Source organism: Ahaetulla prasina, chromosome 2 (genome assembly GCF_028640845.1).
Source record: "Ahaetulla prasina isolate Xishuangbanna chromosome 2, ASM2864084v1, whole genome shotgun sequence".
NCBI lineage: Eukaryota > Metazoa > Chordata > Lepidosauria > Squamata > Colubridae > Ahaetulla > Ahaetulla prasina.
In genome coordinates, this window is record NC_080540.1 from 122,131,765 (window position 1) to 122,152,303 (window position 20,539).

A 20,539-nucleotide genomic window follows, 5' to 3' on the forward strand; every position below is an offset into this window, starting at 1 on the left:
TTCAGTCAGAACCAACAGAAATATCTACTGATATTGGTAATTCAGTTCTCATAAGATTGCTGTCAAGTTCCAAAACTGAGGATGTCAATTTCAGGATATATTGAAGCAATAGAAAATAACACTTTGTTTTTCAAATATAGCTTTTGTTTATGTATGTTGGTGGGTATGTTGGTATAAAGTTGAATAAGAAAAGTTCAAGCCCATAATGAAATCGAATATCTTTTCCTTTTGCCGAAGTATCAATGACTTCTGAAAGAAGAAATAAAATTTTATTTGAGCAGGGTAGATGCTTTCTGGATGGGAGTGAATATCAGATAAGTTGCTTTTTTATTCTTTAAAACAAATGTTCTAGTGTCTATTATCTGTTATTGCCAACTTTTATCCTTCCAGGGATTATTAGTGAAGACAAGAAATGGAAGGTTATACGTCGTTTTACTGTCACCACACTACGGAACTTTGGAATGGGACGGAAGTCAATGGCTGAAAGGATATTGGAAGAAGCCCACTATTTGGTGAAGAGGATAACAACCTTTGAAGGTGATCTTACATTGCAGAAGATTTTTATTTATTTATAGAATTATATCCCACCTTTAGACATACAACACAAGGTAGTGTACATAATGTTCCTGCCTCTATTTGCGTCGCAACAACAATACTGTGAGATGGTTTATTTGTTTATATATAAGTCCAGAAACAAATACTTTGTTTTTATTGAATTAATACTCTGCCTTATATACTGGATTATTATATGCAAATTCTGTGAGGGGCAGCAGTGATGGCCAGTAGTCCTGGCTGTAAGTCCAATAACATGTCAAATATTGTTGCAACATCTAGTTAGTTTTGCAGCGGTGGGATGGGCAGATGACAAACTGAATTGTACCTTCAAAAGCTTGGACAGTATCCTCCAAAACCTGGAAGTAAATTGATTTCTGCAATCTGACACCACTCCATTCCTCTATAATGAAAGAAATGATCAAAAAAATATCTGAGCAAGAAATAAAATGTACCATTTTGATGTATTTATTTGATGTATTTATTTATTTGTCACAACAATATACATAAGCATCACATAAAATGATTATATAGTATATAAACATATATATGAGGAAATATGAGGAAGTATAAGCATATATGTATAAGAATAAAAAACAATAGGACAGGAACGGTAGGCACATTTGTGCGCTTATGCACGCCCCTTATAGTCCTCTTAGGAATGGGGTGAGGTCAATAGTAGAAAGTTTTTGGTTAAAGCTTTTGGGATTATGAGAAGAGACCACAGAGTCAGGTAATGTGTTCCAAGCACTGATAAGTCTGTTACAGAAGTCATATTTTCTGCAATCTAGATTGAAGCGGTTAACATTAAGTTTAAATCTATTGGTTGCTCTTGTATTATTGTAATTGAAGCTGAAGAAGTCTTTAACAGGAAGGACATTATAATAGATGATTCTATGAGTTAAACTTAGGTCTTGTCGAAGGCGATGGAGTTCTAAGTTTTCTAAGCCTAGGATTTCAAGTCTGGTGTTATAAGGTATTTTGTTGTTTTCAGAGGAGTGAAGAACTCTTCTTGTAAAATATTTCCGGACACGTTCAATTGTATTGATGTCAGAAATGTGGTGAGGGTTCCAGACAGGCGAGCTGTATTCTAGAATTGGTCTAGCAAATGTTTTATATGCTCTGGTTAGTAGTGTAGTGTTTTTGGAAAAGAAGCTATGCAAGATTAGGATTGATTGATTGATTGATTGATTGATTGATTGATTTACTTACTTACTTACTTATTTATTTATTTATTTATTTATTTATTTATTTATTTATTTATTTATTTATTTATTTATAATCCAATTTCTATACTGCCCTTCTCCCGAAGGACTCAGGGCGGTTTACAACCGTATTAAAAACACAAGAATACACATAATATAAATAACAAATTTAAAACAGATTTAAAACAAATATTTAATTGGCCAATTTACTAAAACAGTCAAGACCGACATAAAACCCTTTAAAATTTAAAAACTATAATTAAAATGCATTTAGGCTAGTCCCGCACGATTAAATAATAACGTTTTCAATTCCCGCTTGAAGGTTCGGAGGTCGGGGAGTTGGCGTAATCCCAGAGGTAACTCGTTCCAAAGGGCCGGTGCTGCCACAGAGAAGGCCCTCCCTCTGGGGGCCGCCAACTGACATTGTTTGGTCGACGGTACCCTGAGCAGGCCCACTCTGTGGGAGCGCACAGGTCGTTGGGAGGCTATCGGTGGCAGAAGGCGGTCTTGTAGATAACCCGGTCCTAAGCCATGGAGAGCTTTGAAGGTGGTCACTAACACCTTGAATTGCACCCGGAAGGCTACCGGCAGCCAGTGCAGGCCACGCAGGATAGGTGTTATATGGGAGCAATGTGGTGCTCCCTCTATTACCGCGCAGCCGCATTCTGGACTAGCTGGAGCCTCCTGGTGCTCTTCAAGGGGAGCCCCATGTAGAGAGCATTGCAATAGTCTAGGCGAGAGGTAACGAGTGCGTGAGTTTACAACTCTTAGAGCTTTTTTTGCTATGTAGTTGCAGTGGGCTTTGGCATTTAGATCATTTGATATGAAAAGATCCACCATCATCAACATGGATGTATAACCCTGCAGAGGTGTCAAGTCTGTTATAAAGTAAATGGACATTGAATGCCAAAGTTGGGAAGAGGTGTTTCTAGGAACTATAAAAGTCTGTTGGCTTGCAATAGAGTAGAAGAATAGAATAAAAGAATGGAATGGAATGGAATGGAATGGAATGGAATGGAATGGAATGGAATGGAATAGAATAGAATAGAATAGAATAGAATAGAATAAGCATATAGCTCTAAGCCAGATATATCAAATTCAAGGCCTGCAATGTGGTTAGATCTGGCCTGGTCTGGAACTGGCAAGGGGCCAGCCCCAGTGGTCTTGGCCGTGGCCCAGCATGCACACGAGGTGATAAACTTTTGGGGGCTGGCCCCTTGCCAATTCCAGACCAGGCCAGATCTAACTGTTGTGACCCAGACCCAAGTAGGTAGCACCAAACTCAGTCCGTGTAAAAATAAACTCTATTCGAACAGCTGGGAATTACTTCATTCCCAGCATCGTTCAACTCAGAGTAAAACAAATGCCTCCCAAACACAAATTCTTCAGTTATCACAGTTAGTCCAATTAGGCAAACAGCCAAAGGCCCTTCCTGGCAAATATCCAGAAGCCACAAAAACAGAGACATACATGAAGCGTTGTTTTCCGGCAAGCTGAAACACCGGTGCTGGTCTGTTATTAAGCTTTATGGGAAGGGCCAATCATCTCTTGGCCCTACTCCTGAGTTGTCCTCTCTGCTTGAGCTGCTCTTGCCTTTTGGCAGCTCTTCTCATGCATGCATTAGGAACAGGCTCCTCCTGTTCCTCTTCCTCACTATTATCAGGCTTTGGAGGTTCTGGAGTCTGCACTTCACTTCCCGATGGCCAGAGGTCAACCTCGTCGCTGTCTGACTCCATTGCCAACTCCGTAGGCTGCTGATGGACCATAACACTAACCACGTCACGGGCCAGATATGCCCGGGTGCTCACACAGGAGGCGGGAGCATTCAGGGGATGGCAGTGCCAACTTGTTGGCCTCAACTCACCCCATTCCATCTGGCCTCGCAGAAGTGATCACAGTGGGGTGGGGGGTGCTAAAAGCAACTTGTAGCAATGGCACCATGTTGACGCGATTGCAGCGGGATAGGGGTGGCGACATGGTCCAAGCCATTGCTGCTGCATTTGTGGATCCATGTGGCATCCATGTTGCTGAGGGATAGCAAAGCTGCAGGCAGGGCAGGCTTTGGTCTAATTTTCTAACCAGAAACAATTCAGAGGCTTCATTTAGATCTCCCCCCCCCCCGTAGCCCTGCAATATGATTTGGTGGTGTGTGGGAGATTTTCAGACCTTCAGAATCAGGTTATAACTCCCTTTTTCCAAATAGGTAGTAACATTGAAAAGTAACTTAGCAACTGGTCACTTATTACCTGTTTTAAAAAATTATTACAAAGTCATTACAGAAAAAGATTTGGAAATGTAAATGTGGTCACACAATCTCTTCTTTCTTTTTGATATTACAGGTCAACCCTTTGACATACTCTCACCTATCACATCTGCTGTTTCTAATGTTACGTGCTCTGTTGTCTTTGGGAATCGACTCTCTTATGAAGCCAAAATCACTGAACTATTGGATATCTTACAGACATTCTCAGGATTATTTACGAGTCCTTCAGGAACGGTATGTTGACTGTATGTACTTCTGCAAGCAGAGATTTCTTCTTATCAGTGATTCTTGCCAGTTATTGAATATATTGAGCAATGGTAGCGCAGTGGTTAGAATGAAGTATTGCAGGCTAATTTTGCTGACTCAGAGTTTGATTCTCACCAGTTCAAGGTTGACTCAACCTTCCATCCTTTCAAGGTCGGTAAAACAAGGACCCAGATTTTTGGGGGAAATATCCTGAGAGGGCTGTAAAGCTCTGTGAAGTCTAAGCACATATAAATCTAATTACTATTGTCATAATATTTCAGCCTTGCTTTTTCTGAGCCAACTATTCTACTACCCATTTCAGAGTGGCATTCATAAATAATTGCTTTTTAAGTCTTCCAAAACTACTCTACTTTCATTCTACTATTTCTCATAGTAGCAACTAAGGATTTATAAACAAAGAGAGAATGGTCAGCAGGCACTGCAGAAAATCAATAACTGATCTTGCATAATGTTTATTTTTAACGAATAGAAATAAAAGGGCACTTATGTGTTTTTCTGTGTAGTTCTTAAAGCAGAGCACAAGAGATGAACTGGCAATGGTTAACTTTACTTTTACCATGTTTCAGGTGTACAACGCTTTGCCAAATATCATGAACTTCCTTCCTGGACCTCATAAGAAAGTTTTCTCTGACTGTAACAAGGTCTGTGACTTCATTAGGAATGAAGTGGACACTCACAAGAAGACCCTGGATCCAGACAATCCTAGAGACTATATTGATTGTTTCCTCCTTAAATTAGAAAAGGTACCATAGCAAGGATATTTTATTTGCGAGGCTACTTCACACACAAAAAGAAAACAGGCAGGGTTTCAGTTATGTACTTGTGCCCCATTTTCTTGAGATGCCCATGATGGTGAGCAAGTTGTACTATCAAAACAGCAGAAAGCAAAAGAACGGATGTCTCCCAATCTGCCACAAATGCTAAACGAAGCCTTCTAGTAGTGGCCATTATAAACAAACAAACTCACTCTTTAAGAAATGGTTGCATGGATCTGCTCTGTAATGTCCTTTCAGCACTGAAGGAGGCACATAGATCATATCTGCATCCGGTCAGGCATTAGTAAAGCCAGCTTGGTAGTAGGTAAAGCTGCAGAACAGAGAAAAGTTATCTTTTTGGGGGCTGAGAGTCCTGAAGATGTGCTCCCTAAAATGATTTGGGCCAGGACAAAAATTGAGAGCGATTTAATTGTCTTAAAAAAATTAAATAATTACCCATCCATTCAATCTTTTGCACTAACTGTAATTCAGTGGCAACTTTGAAGAAGTTACAAGGGGCTACAAGGTGAAAGAATGCCAGCTTTGGATACAGTTTTTTTGTTTAGTTTTGTTTTGTGCCAAAATTAGAATAGGAGTGGAGCTACTCAGAGGATTGCAGTCTCCTATTTCAATCCTGTAATCCTCCAATCCACCTCAAATCACAGAAAATAAGACCCATGAAATCAGTAGTATGATTCTGGAACTTTTTAAAATGTGGAAATAGGAGAATGTTTCTATCAAAGGATTCCTATTCAAAGGAGACTATTGTTCCAATACAGGGAAATTACCCATCTCTTATTTATGTTTTAGGATACTTGGCAGTCTCAGAAAAAGTGCAACACTGTGCCGGGTTGCTAGATTGTGGCTAGCAAAACATTCAGTGAAAGAGTAAGATGGATGCTGTTGAATCATGAGATAGCAAATGCCCATTGAACATTAAGCGGAGCAAAGCCTTGTGGCTCTTACTTAGAACTCTATTTATTTATTTATTTAGAAATATGAAAGGGGACATCAGTAAACAAAAGTCTATAAATGAAATGTAATACTTCTGAACAAGATTTCAAAAGCTCAGTTTGTGAGATGGAAATGGATGTTCTATTCCATGAAGGGGAGATAGGAGGAAATTTCTGTGTTACAATAGCTACAAAACGGGTAATATTCTAGGGGAGACTTGATGATACAGGACAGAAAAAGAAGCTGCCTACTTCTTTTTCCAAATGATCTCAGCTGTTTTTCTTTTATTTAAACATTGATCCATCTGACCCAACCACACATTAGCTTCATATTCAATTTAAAATAGAGAATATGGAAAACTCTACCTTGGATTATTCCCTACCTACCCTATAAATTGATCTGAAAGAAAAGTAAAATCAGAAGAAGTAGGTAGAATTTTCACAACATGATGATGAAGGTATATATTACAAACTGCTGCCTCTTTATTTTATATCTGCTTTATCTTACAGGAAAAAGATTCTTCTATTCTCTCTACTGAAGACTTGGTTATGTCTGTGTTTGGGCTCTTCATTGCTGGGACAGAAAGCACAAGCAGTATCATCTCATTTGGCCTTAACCTTCTAGCCACGTTCCCAAATATCCAAGGTATGTGAAGTGATAATATTTGTTTATATTTTTTCTCTTAGATACGGATTCTGAGATACAAAGAAAAACTACAATTTGGCATTTTCCTACCATTTTTTATGCTGTTTCCATATATTTCTAGTGACAATCCAACATGTTAATGACCGCTTCTCAATTACTCTTTTCAAGAGATTTCAAACAATAGGAAGCTAATAAAAATGTTACAATGGTCTAAGCATTGTTTACAGTGATTTCCATGTCCCCTAGATCATGTTTTTAAAAAAACACTAGACAACCCTGCCACACAGTCAGCATTTCAGAGTTATTTTCTTGCCTAAACAGAAAAATAGAATCAACAGAAGCAGGTGAAAAATCAGTGGGAGATGGAGTGACTTCCAACTTTCTCTTACCTTCCCCATTGGATCTCCTTGTGGGAAGCTTGAGATTGGAAATCTCCCTTCCCTTCCCTTCCCTTCCCTTCCCTTCCCTTCCCTTCCCTTCCTTTCCCATCCCATCCCATCCCATCCCATCCCATCCCATCCCATCCCATCATCCTTTCAGAGATATATCCTTAGCAGATTCCTCAGTGTTTTCAGCAGTGTATCTGCCTTGAACACAGCCCATATTAAACTGAATGGCACAGTTAAACATCAGCAGAGGAAATGTTTAATTCATGCTGTGATTTATAAAATTTGCCAAATTTCAATTCCACAGGAGTCACGTGTCATAGGTGATTGATTTTAACAATCTTTGAAAATAAAGGTAGTCCTCATTTAACAACCCTTCATTCAGCAGCCGTTCAAAGTTACAATACCATTGAACAAGTGATAATACAAGTAGTCTTAAAAGTTCTGGCTGTCCCAGGAACTTTGCAACCATATGATCCTGTTCTGAGCACTTGGCAACCAGCTTGCAATTCCAACAGTGCAGTGTCCATTGGTCATGTGATCACTATCTGCAATCTTCCCTGCTGGCTTTCCACAACCAAAGTCAATGGGGAAACTAAATGGGAAAGTTGAAAGGTTGGATTTACTCCAGTAAATCTCACTCCCCCCTGCTGGCAGAAGCCACTCCTGACCCCATCATGCTTGCATCTCACCAGCTGCCTCCTCTCACACAGCAGATGCACAGCTATGCCGTACCTTGCCAGCAACCCATATACCTTTTTCCCATCTGGCTGCAGTCGCCCTCAGCCCCCCTGTACTTGCAATTCTCTGTGTAGCAGAGAACAATCACTCTCGTGTATCAAAATCCTTTTCTTAAACTCCGGGTCCAAGAATGTTTATGCAGCAGCTGCATCTTGATTACACAAATCTGGATGACCGCTATCGTGCAGTTAGAGAGATGGAGAATTTGCTGTCATCTAGTGATCAATAGGCTAACTGTCCTCTAGGGAGGCAGGGAAGATACCTGGGTGGGGAAATAATTGGATGGAATGACTAAATCTTCAAAGCATCTATCACCTTGGACCACATTTTGCATGGAATTGGTGGTGGATTTACCCAAGCTAAATAGACAGTGGTACAGAATGGCCTCTTTAGCTATCCTTTAAGGGCACATGGTGGGGCAGTGTATTTTATTTATTTATTTATTTAATTTCTATACCGCCCTTCTCCCAAAGGAGTCAGGGCGGTTTACAGCCAGAATAAAACAGCATAGACAAAAATTAAAACATTTTAAAAATCTTTTTCTAATTTGGCCAAAATAAGTTAAAAATGTCATAAAACCCTAATAAAAGCCCCACATTAAAATTACGTTAGGCCAACCCCGCACGATAAAACAAAAAGGTCTTAAGCTCACGTTTGAAGGTCCGGAGGTCAGGGAGTTGACGTAACCCCGGAGGCAGCTCATTCCAAAGGGCAGGAGCCCCCACAGAGAAGGCCCTCCCACTGGGGGCCACCAGTCAACATTGTTTGACTGAGGCACCCTGAGGAGGCCCTCCCTATAGGAGCGCACAGGTTGGTGGGAGGCTATTGGCGGCAGTAGGCGGTCCCGTAAATAACCCGGTCCTATGCCATGGAGCGCTTTAAAGGTGATAACCAACACCTTGAATTGCACCCGGAAGACCACCGGCAACCAGTACAGCTTGCGCAGGAGAGGTGTTACATGGGAGCATTGTGTTGCTCCCTCTATTACCCATCCAGTGCTCCAGAATGCTCTTCAAGGGGAGCCCCATGTAGATAGCATTGCAGTAGTCCAGGCGGGAAGTGACAAGGGCATGAGTGACCATGCATAGGGAATCCTGGTCTAGGAAGGGACGCAACTGACGTATCAGGCGAACCTGATAAAAAGCTCCCCTGGCGACAGCCGTCATATGTTCTTCTAAAGACAACCGTACATCAAGGAGAATGCCTAAACCCTCTCCCTAGGGGCCAATGATTCGCCCCTAAGAGTCAGCGATGGAATCAGCTGGCATCCACAGCCACTCAGTCTTGGAAGGGTTGAGTTGAAGCCTGTTCTTCCCCATCCAGACCCGCACAGACTCCAGACACCGGGGCATAACTTCAATGGTTTCGTTTGGGTGGTTAGGGGTGGAAATGTACAGTGAGTGTCATCAGCATACAGGTGGCATTGCACCCCAAAACCACGGATGATCTCACCCAGCGGCTTCATGTAAATGTTGAACAGGAGAGGTGAGAGAACCAACCCCTATGGCACCCCACACATGAGTTGCCTTGCGGCTGATCTCTGCCCTCCTGCCAACACCATCTGCGATCGGTCAGAGAGATAGGAGGAGAACCACTGAAAAACGGTGCCCCTCACTCCTAAACCCCCCAGCCATCACAGCAAGATACCATGGTCGATGGTATCAAAAGCCACTGAAAGATCTAATAGGACCAGGACAGAGGAACAACCCCTGTCCCAAGACCTACCAACGCGACCAAAGTCGTCTCCAGGCCTGAAGCCGGACTGGAACGGGTCTAGATAGACAGTTTCATCAACCTTCGCCACAAAACGAAGGTAGAAGACAGGACGATAGTTCGCTAGAACAGCTGGGTCCAGGGAGGGCTTCTTGAGGAGGGGCCTCACCACCGCCTCTTTCAAGGCGGTAGGGAAGACACCTTCCGTCAAAGAAGCATTGATAATTCCCAGAAGCCAGCCTCGCTTAACCTCCTGTGTGGCCAGTACCAACCAGGAGGGACACGGGTCCAATAAACATGTGGTCGCATTCAGCCTCCCCAGTATCCTGTCCATGTCCTTGGGAGCCACAGTATCGAACTCTTCCCAGATAATATTCTCAAGAACTACCTCCGTCATCCCACCAGAATCTACCCAATCAGCGTCCAAACCATCCCGGATCCGAGCGATTTTATCGTGCAGATATTGTCCAAAATCCTCAGCGTGCCCTTGTAAGGGGTCCTCCCGAGCTCCCTGTAAAAGAAGGGAGCGGGTCACCCTAAATAGGGCGGCTGGGCGGTTATCTGCCAATGCAATAAGAGCGGAAAAATACTCATGTTTTGCCGCTCTTATCACCACAGATTAAGAGCGGCTGGTCCTCCAATCACTCTCTAGGCATCTTTTCCGGCGCTTCATCTCTCTCAGCTCCTCAGAATACCAAGGAGCTAGTCGAGATCGGCGCCGGGTCAGAGGCCACAAAGGCACAGCGTCGTCCAAAGCCCCTGCCGCTGCCCTTTCCCAGGCGGTGACTTCAGCCGAGCCTGGGCTAGATCCTCAGGAAACAGCCCAAGCTCCGTCAGAAACCTCTCTGGGTCCATCAGGTGCCTGGGACTGAACCAACGAATCGGCTCCGTCTCCCTGCGGTGTGGGTTAGCGGTTCGAAAGTCAAGTTGAAGGAGCAAATGGTCTGACCATGACAGGGGTTTGATAACTAAATCCCCTAATTCTAGATCATTCAACTACTGTCCCGAGACAAAATCAAATCCAGAGTGTTTCCCCCGATGTGACTGGGACCATTAACTAACTGGGTCAGGTCCAAGGCTGTCATGAAAGCCATGAACTCCCGAGCTGTCGCCGATGTTTCACCTACTGACGGCAGGTTGAAATCCCCCATAACCATAAGTCTGGGGGTATCAACCGCCATCCCGGCTATCACCTCGAGCAGTTCAGGCAGGGCTGCTGTCACGCAGCAAGGAGCCAGGTACGTGATCAGCAAGCCCACCTGCATCCCCTGACCCCACTTCACAAAGAGAAACTCACATCCGGCTATCTGCGGCACAGTGACCTCCCTCAGCTCCAGACCTTTGTTAATAATAACCGCTACCCTCTCACCCCTGCCCTGGGCCCTCGGCTGATGGAATGCATGGAAGCCCGGTGGGCACATTTCAACAAGGGGCACCCCCTCCTTCCATGCCCAGCCAGGTCTCTGAAATACCCATCAGGTCCGCACCCCCCTCTTGTATAAGATCAAAAATAAGGGGGGGCTTTATTCACCACGGACCTGGCATTACATAACATCAGCCGAAGATCCAGGCTCTGGGGATTCCAGCCACTCAGGGAACGAGGAAAGCCAGAGGGACTGGAGTGCGCAATCGCTCGTAAGCAGCGAGCGCGCACTCCCCGAACATGATGCGGGCCCCCGCTTCCGCCTTATCTGCCCCTCCCATTTACCGTGCCAATGGAATAGCCCTTATAAGGTCGAGCTCCAGCCTCCTCCTTCACCTCCAAACCTGTAACCTCTGTGCCGCGAGCCCTAGCAGGGCCTAGCCCTATCCCTGATGGGTTTCCCCCACAACCCATCCTAAACCTCCCCCCCTTAAAAACCTTTTAAAAGACAATTTTAAAAAACTCCTAAGCCCCTTCTTTGCCACATGCCACCTCTCAGGATTCCAAATTCCATCATCGAGGTAGGCCCTCGATAGAGTGGAGGGCCAAATCTGCAAGAGGGGGGAGTCTCGCAGACCAAGAAGTTGCACTGGTGAGTACATCAATGTTCTAGAGAGTGACGGATGATCTCATCCCGGCCAGTCCAGATGGTAAAACAACAGTCTCCGGCCGGGAACAAACTTGGATGATAAATTAAGTTCCAAAGGTGGGAATGATGTCCCGGGATGGTGGGTCATCTGGGCGGGCACCCACCCAGGCAAGGATGGAACACTGCCAAAGGTGACTCCGCCAACCATACTGAGCGCCAGATTATTCAGCAATGTTAGTCGGCGACGAAGCAATCACTCAACCTCGAGAAGACCCAAGGCAGGGAAAGGCGTTGCCGCCGCAGCCATTACCATTGCCGCTGCCCCAAAAAATGTCTCCGTAGACAGAAGGTGCCGCCACCACCATTGCCGCAGCCACTGCCCAATCCAGCCGCCCAGGCCTCCCGGGCCCCAAAGAGGAAGAAGAAGCCACCGCCGCCAAAAGATGATGCCATACATGCGGCAGCCACCAACGCGGTGGCACAGCTGCCCCAAACCTCGAGAGGGCTTCATGGGGGGCTCTGTGAGGTCCTGTGGGATGAGACACCACCGCCGCCGCCAAAATGCCGACCCGCCGCCGCCATCACCATCCGACCAAACCAACGGGCCACAGCTCACCCCGAGCCTCATTTGCTACCAGCAAATGAGGCTCGCTCTTCCAGGCTGGCAAGATGTTCCTCCAACCGGGCCAGGGACCGGAGAGGTCAAAATCGGCCTCGCCCGGTCCGGTCCGGCCAGGAAAAGGCCATCACTCTCCAAGCGCTAACTCACCACCATGCCATCTTGGGCATGCGCAAAAGGGTCAATTTTATGTTGATCTACTTTTTTCCCCAATTCCAGGATGGGAGCAAAACATGGCAAACATCTTTGTGAATGAGCTCAAACAACTGTGAAATTGGGAAATAAGAAACTAATGTCTATTTCTGATGATCCATATCTAAAGATCAGTGCAGTCTGGGATATTTTTAAATTAATATTTCTGCTTTAAAAATATGATTTATTGCAGCAAAAGCCCAGGAAGAAATAGATGATATTGTGGGGGAAAACCGTAGTCCCTCCATAGAGGATAGAATGCAGCTGCACTACATCAATGCACTTGTTCATGAGGTCCTACGTTTTCCGCAATCAAGCATTGAGAACTTTCCACGTATGACAACCCAGGATGTGAATTTCAGAGGACACTTCATCCCCCAGGTGTGAAAAATCAGATCAGTGTCTCTGATCCACCTTCCATGTAGATTTCTGTTTATAATTGCAGTACTATAAACCTTCTCCAATAATTGTTGCTTATATTTTGTGATCATCATTTGAATTTTAGGCTATTGGATTTTATAGAATACTTTATTTATTTGCAAATGTCATCAATGATCTTACATATCTCCCATCCTGTCGAGTTTCATTGATATCTATTATGGTTCTTAGCTAAGTTAATTCTTTTTTATTTGCATCACTGACCTGAGGATGTTTAATAAGAAAACTTTGTTCAACTTTCATTCCTAACCATAGATGCAAACCTATAAACACTGCCATCTACTGGTTGGCTGTAGTTGTTGCATAAAATATATGAACATGTATTCCAACACCCCCACTCAACAACTACTCCTTATATTAGTCCCATTTTGGATCTCAGTTCTATAAATCTCTTTCTTGTAAATGGTTTTGTCAAAACATCTGCAATCAAATTATTAATTTCACAATACATAAGCACAATTACATTTTGATCAACCTGATCATGAATGTAATGATGCCTGACATCAATGTGCATTGTTCTTCCATTGATCTTCTCATTAATGGCAGATTTGATACATCCTTGATTGTTCTCATATAAGATTGTAGACTGGGACATTGGCTCTCCGAGATCTTCAAGCAATTGACGTAACCACACTTTTTTGACCGGCATAGGCAGCAGAAATATATAGAAGACAAAGCTACTGAAGTCTGCTTCTTACTGGACAAAGATGTAGGACTGTTTCCTAATTTAAACAAGTAACCACTTGTGGATTTGTGAGTACCTAGGTCACTTCCCCAATCAGAGTCCATATCCTATGATATTCAAATCACAAACTGCAGACAGCTTCAGACTCAAGTCCTATGTTTGCTTGAAATATCTCATGACTCTTTTGAATGATGTCCAGTGTCTTTGACATGGTTCACTCACACCGGCTTTTTTACACTGTATGTTAATTCCTAGGTAATATGTCACATCTCCAAGATCTTTAGTCTCAAAATGCAGTTTAAACACTGCAGTCAACTTTGCAATTTTCTCATCTTTTTTGTGAGCAACAATCAAGCCATCCACATAGAGTAAAATATACATATATTCCAAATCTACATGTTTTGAGTATAGACATGGATCAGCTCTGCTTCATATGAATCTGTCATCTAACAAGACTTTGTTTATTTTTAAATTCCATGCTTGAGCTGATTGCTTGAGTCTGTAAGGTATTTCTGCAAATATTGAACCTCGTAGGATATGTGGACTCTGATTGGGCAGGTGACCTAAGTACTTGCATATCCACAGCTGTTTACTTGTTCACATTAGGAAACAGTCCTATATCTTGGTCCAGCAAGAAGCAGACCTCAGTAGCTTTGTCTTCTACAGAGGCAGAATATATTGCTGCTGCCTATGCCAGTCAAGAAGATGTGTGGTTACATCAATTGCTTGACGATCTTGGAGAGCCAATGTCCCAGATTACAGTCTTAGCCTAACTTCATTTATATATTTCCATGTATGACTGGTAGTTCTGGTTTGTCAGATTTGCAAATGAATGTTTTGTTGCAGTTGTGTTACTGGCCATTTTCTTTTATTCTGTTTTATTCTGTTGCAGTCTTCTTTCTGTTGCTGTATCCTGCACTTGTTTGCTGTATCTTGCTTATTTGCTATGACTGGGCCCATAACCTGTTAAAAATTCTTTTTATATAGCCCTACAAACAAACAAAGTGTACAGTCCAGATGTGCCTTTCTGCTTAGCTGTGGCAGGAAACAGGAAACTCTACTGGGAACAAAAGGACATAGAGTATAGCCATAGCTGCAAACATATAAACTCTGCCATCTATTGGTTTGCTGTAGTTGTTGCGTAAAATACATGAACATGTATCCCAACATTAAGTTGGAAATCTTTCCCCTGAATGTAAAAAGGAAGCACAGTAAAAATGATGGATTAATGAATTTAGCCTGCCTCCTTTGGATTCTAGATTTCTGCCTTCCTGATAGTGGAAAAGTAGGAGTATCAAATATGTTTTTTTATTTACATTTGCTTTTCATCAACCATAAAACAGAGCCAGTTTAGTCTAGTGGTTAAGGCAGCCGGCTAGAAAGTGGGAGACAGCGAGTTCTAATCCCAATTTGGACATGAAGCTAGCTGGGTGATACTTTCTCTCAGCCCTAGTAAGGAAATAGCAATAGCTCACTTCAGCAGAAGCAAAATGGATCTTTCAATTGTCTGCGCCATGATTAAATTTTTTAAAACTTACAATGCACAGCCAAGTTGAACTAGAATTTTAGTTGGGAAACTGTAGATTTCTTACATCAAGACAGAGGCAGAATGGAACAGAATTCCTAAAAGTTTGGCACACTGAAAAATTAGCAGACATATAGTAATAAACCTAATTTATAAATCATCATACATCCTCCAACCAATACTCCAAACAACACTCAAATAAGCAGAAACAGTCAAGAAAAAAAATCTCCCCAAATCCACACAAGGCTGTAAACAGCAAACCAACATCATTTCCCATTTTAGAGCACAGATTATATTATTAATCTAGTAATGAAATGCCTGCAAGAAAACAAACAAACTGAAAGGAAGGTCTGTCAGAGAATTGTGAAGGACACATAAGACATTATCAGTGAGCAACTGGACAGGTAGTCCTTGACTTATGATCACAATTGAGCCCAACAATTTATGTTGCTAAGTGAGACATTTTTAAGTGAATTTTGCCCCATTTTATGATATTTCTCTCCACAGTTGTTAAATGAATCACTGCTTATTGTGGTATTATTAAATCATTATTCGCTGCTTGTTGTATTCTTAAATAATACATTCAATAATAATGTATTATTAGTTAATGCCATGCTTGTTAAGTGAATCTGGTTTTCCCATTGACTTCGCTTGTCATAAAGTGATGACATGACCCTCGGACACTGAAACTGAGTCATAAATATGAATCAGTTGCCTCTGAATGTTGATCATGTGACCTTGGAGATGCTGCAACATTTATATGAAAAACATTCATAAATCTCTTTTTTCAGTAACTTTGAACACTCACTAAACGAACCGTTGTAAGTCAAGGACTACTTGTAATGAACTAAGTGGGCATCTATTGTCTCTGTCCAAATCTTCTGTGTTGATTTGGGATGACCTCATTCTGGATAAAGAACACCATATAGACATGTGTTAAAGCCTCTAAAGAAAAATGATGCTAATGTACCCAGGCAATACAATATTAACACAACTAGGCGGAATTTATAAAATAATTCAAAATAAGGCTTTTCTTTGGTTGGAGGAAAGGAGTAAGCTGTTGAATAAATAACTTTAAAATGCTCTACGTTTCAAATAACATAATTTTTGTAAGGACTTTAATCACATGACTTGGTCAAACACAAAACATGGAGAAATATTTTAAATTGCATCAAAGTTACTTTTGATACCTTCCAAGGAGTCTCATTTTTAAAAGAATTAGAATAATCTGTTTCATTATGGGGAAAAACTTACCTTTGCTTTCCATATCTTCTTGTCTTCATAAAGGGCACAACTGTTCTTCCATTAGGAATTTCAGCACATTTTGATCCTCTCTGCTGGGAAGATCCTAAGAAATTTGACCCAGATCATTTCTTGGATGAGAAGGGTAAATTCCAAAAGAAGGATGCCTATTTTCCTTTCTCTGCAGGTAAAAGAGGGGTTATGGCTGATTTAGTGTGCTGGGGTCTTCAGCAAAGACCAAAAATTACCTATAATGTTTCTGAACTGTTACCTCACCTGTGCTGATGGGGCTGTTTTTTCTGCCTGCCCTTGCCGCTAGCTATACCTGCTCCCAGATTTAAGACAAGCATTCCTAGAACACTTAGGTAAATGGCAAAATCATTGGGAGAATCTGATTGACACATGAAGGAGAGTGTTCAGTCTTTTTGAACCAGAAGAGATGTGGTGATTGCTTTTTTAGGTAATAAAATTATTGAAGTTTAGAATTACAAAGATTTTTTAAAAAAAGCTAACAGAGTAAAAAGTAAAATTACAAAGGGTAAAATGAGAAATTAGAATATTAGAATTCAAATATTTCAATATACCTTATTTTACAATATTTTTAAAATATGAAAAAGTTAAAATAGATATCAGTAGATCCAAAGAGAGTCATTCAAAATAACCACATCTCACACTTTACCCTGGTGTAATAAACTCTACTCCTTTTTTTAGTATACAAAACAATATTTCTCTATAATCCATTCAGACGGTTATTGATCAATGCTACAAATTACTTCAATACAGTCTCTTTCATAAATCGAGCAAAAAAAAATCCAGTTCTCTGGGATTTTCATTTAATTTCCTTCTTAATTTAATGGAGTTTGTAGTCTTGCATCTTTGAAGGTGTCTAACTTCTATGAAAGGGTTAATAGACAATAGATAAAGTGGTTAGCAAGGGAAGTACAAACTTAACATCTTGTGAAAGACTCCATTTGCAGCTGGAGGCAATACACTAAATGTCCTGGTCTCCCAATTTCCACCCTCCCACATAATTTTTTTTTATGCGAGGAGCAGATGTAAGGAAAAATGGCCTAGGCAATCTTGAGAGGATTGTAGGAAGCAACCTACTAAGTGGCTCCTTATTTTGTGGAGCTGTCTTCAGTTGGATATCTTCCCTGGAAGTGTTGTCTTTTGATTCAATCTTAGGTTATTTTTTTTAAAAAGAATATTAAACAACAGAATAGGTTTTGCAACATTCAACAAAAGTTTATGTCTTTCTCACTATGTCTTTCTTCTTTCTGAAATAATACCTTATATTTCTGTAGCATAAATGATTTGGATATTTATTTGATTGATTGATTGCTATTGCTGCCCTTCTCAATGTGTCACTGATTAATTAATTGGCAATTAACTAATTATCTTCTTCATTTTGTGTTTGTGTGTGCAGGGAAGAGAGCATGTCCAGGAGAGGCTTTGGCAGATATGGAAGTCTTCCTTTTCTTTGCCATTCTGCTCCAGCATTTCACTTTTGAATTGACAATGGACCCTAAAGAGATAGACCTAGAGGCTTTGTTTAAGGGCTGTAGGAAGAATGGGAAGTATCGCTATTTACGGGCCATCAAACGTAAAATTTAAATGAGCAACAGAAATAAATATTGTTTCAACTTTCATCAGCCCAAACCTATAATTCTAAAGCTGGATGTAAGGTTCTAAAAGTATAAGAAAGCTTTTCATTAAGGGACCTGAAATACTTGTGGGAAGAATTTATAAATTTATATAACAGTGTTAGAAATATTGTATAGGGAATCATATGCTCCCTTACCCAAGTTTCCAACAAATAAAACATTTGATTAATGAAACAAAGTTGCAAACGTTGCATGGAACGTTGCATTGGAACGTTGCATCATATCCCATTGGAACGTTGCATTGGAACGTTGCATCATATCCCATGAGGCACACCCAGTGGTGGGATTCAGCCAGTTCGCACCTATCCGGGAGAACCGGTTGTTAACTTTCTAAGCAGTTTGGAGACCCAGTTGTTGGAAGAAATCTTATTTTGTTTTTTTTGCTTTACAGGAAGGCAGGAAGGAAACATTCTGGTGGTGTTTCTAGCCTAATCTTTATTGCCCTGCTTACAGAAACTGCCTCTCTGGTTTACCCTTATTACATTGTAACAGCTAAGGCGAAGCGCCCATTGACATGAGTGACGTTGAATTGGCCACGTCCACACGGTCACATGACCACCGAGCCACGCCTACCCAGCTGGTCATTAGGGCAGAGAACCGGTTGTTAAATTATTTGAATCCCATCACTGGGCAAACCTCTTTGCTTTGAGGAATAAATAAATCTCCTTTCTTCACAGCTGTCTTGATTTCATTTTGATTTGTTCTTGAGCAACTCCAGCTGGATTTGGAACCCCAAATTATTCTTCTGACAGGCTTCAAATCACTTTTTGAAATTAATTACAAGAATATTTCCTGTGGGTTGTTTAACATTTTACAAAAATATATATGAAGACTTTGAAACAAACTGTAAGAAATCTTCCTGTAGAGAAAAAGTTGTTGATTAGGGAAAAAATACCCTACATGATAAGAGATAAGAAGGTTGGCTAGAGGGAACAAGAGAGACTTGAAAGATTATATTTATAAGTGACTGATTAATACAGAATGAAGTAGTCTTATTTGTGGAAGAATTAAAGAATTTTTGGGGAAAATTATCTCAGAAATTACTCTTAAGAATAGTTGCTATAAACAGAGGAAAGAATTTTGAACATAGAAGGTTATGACTTGTTATATGGATGGCATGCATATTTATTTTATGAAAAAAGGTGGATAGGGCTTTTAAGAATCATGTGTTGAGAAGTGCTCTTTTGCGGGTCTGGAAAAAATATTCTTATAGTTTATAGATGACTAGACTATAAGATTCCTATATGGGCGAGCCGCAGACATGCAATAGAGAATATAAATATAGAACAGAAACAGGAAATGATTACTTATAAAGAACTTTTGTATGCTGAAGGAGGTAGATTGCAATTAAAATCATTACAGGTATTAAATAAAGAAGAGAGGAATTATACTTGGTTTCAATATGGGCAACTAAGTGCTAGATGGAAAGAAGATCAAAAAATTGGTATAATGCAAAGGGAGGAAAATTTAATAAAGCAAGTTAGAAATCAGACCCAGGAGCATATAAAGAGATTATATAATGTGTTGCTTGAAATAGATTTGGAAAAGGATTTGGTAAAGGACTGTATGATAAAATGGGCACAGAATATTCAGGAACCAATAATGTTGGAAACATGGGAGAAAATCTGGGTTAGAAATGTTAAGTTTACACAAGCACAGAATTTAAGGGAAAATTTTTATAAGATGTTTTATAGATGGCACTTAGATCCCAAAAAATTATCATGTATGTATCTTGATATCCAAGCGAAATGTTGGAGATGTGACTGTGATGATGCTACATATTTTCATATTTGGTGGACTTGCAAGAAAATTAAGGCCTTTTGGATAAGAATTTGGTGGATTATTCAAAATGTCCTGAAGAAGAAGATAAAGTTCCTGCCGCAATTTTTCCTTTTGGAAATTATAACGGATTGTACAGGGATTGAGACTAAATTGATTCTGAATTTAATAACAGCAGCAAGGCTGTTGACTGGACAATATTGGAAGAAAAAAGAGTTACTACAATAGAAGAATGGATATTGAAAGTTACTAATTTGGCTGAGATGGCTAAAATCTCAGCTTTTTTGAAAGACAATACGCAGGAAAGATATTTAATTGAATGGAAAAAATGGATTGATTATTTACAAAACAGATATCAGATTAAGAAATATCAGATTGCCTTTGAATAATTAGGAAGTATTATTTTATGTAATGGGGGGGTTGGGAAATGAAAAGATTTAGATGAGGTTAATTGGATTAGAAGGGAAAATTTTACTCTATGTTTGGTTTATGTATAACAATACCTTGTGATTGACCCGGGAAGCCTGGGGGGGGGGAGGGAGGGGGGAAAGGGGTTTTGTGGGGGGGAGGGGGAGGAAAAGGGGGAAAATGTTTTTGTTTGTTAAAACTTTTTCAATAAAAAAAAATAGTTGCTATAAAAATGGAATTCAAAATAAATTGTGGAAAAGGAACAGATTTTAGTAATAAAATAGAGACTGTGGCTAATTTGAAAGACGATCTGCAAATGGATTTTAAAATGTCAGGCTACAAGAATGATATGGAAAACAATATTACACTGAAATTGAATGAACTTGCCTGATGTAATAATTAAAGGAGACATAAAAATAATAAATCAGAAGAGTGACTTGAGCATGTTTTTTTTAATCTTTGATTAACAAAAAAAAGTCATAAAGTTGTGAAAT

At 40.8% G+C, this 20,539-nt stretch overlaps 1 protein-coding gene across 1 annotated transcript in view; it reads left to right on the plus strand.

Annotated features, from left to right (window-relative positions):
- Positions 1 to 20,539, plus strand: part of LOC131190556 (uncharacterized) — a 125,328-nt gene that overhangs the window by 9,262 nt on the left and 95,527 nt on the right. The window contains exons 4-6 of the mRNA XM_058167893.1: positions 391 to 537; positions 4,097 to 4,254; positions 4,854 to 5,030. Of these exons, the coding sequence (XP_058023876.1) occupies positions 391 to 537; positions 4,097 to 4,254; positions 4,854 to 5,030 (482 nt within the window). The remainder of the gene's footprint in view (positions 1 to 390; positions 538 to 4,096; positions 4,255 to 4,853; positions 5,031 to 20,539) is intronic.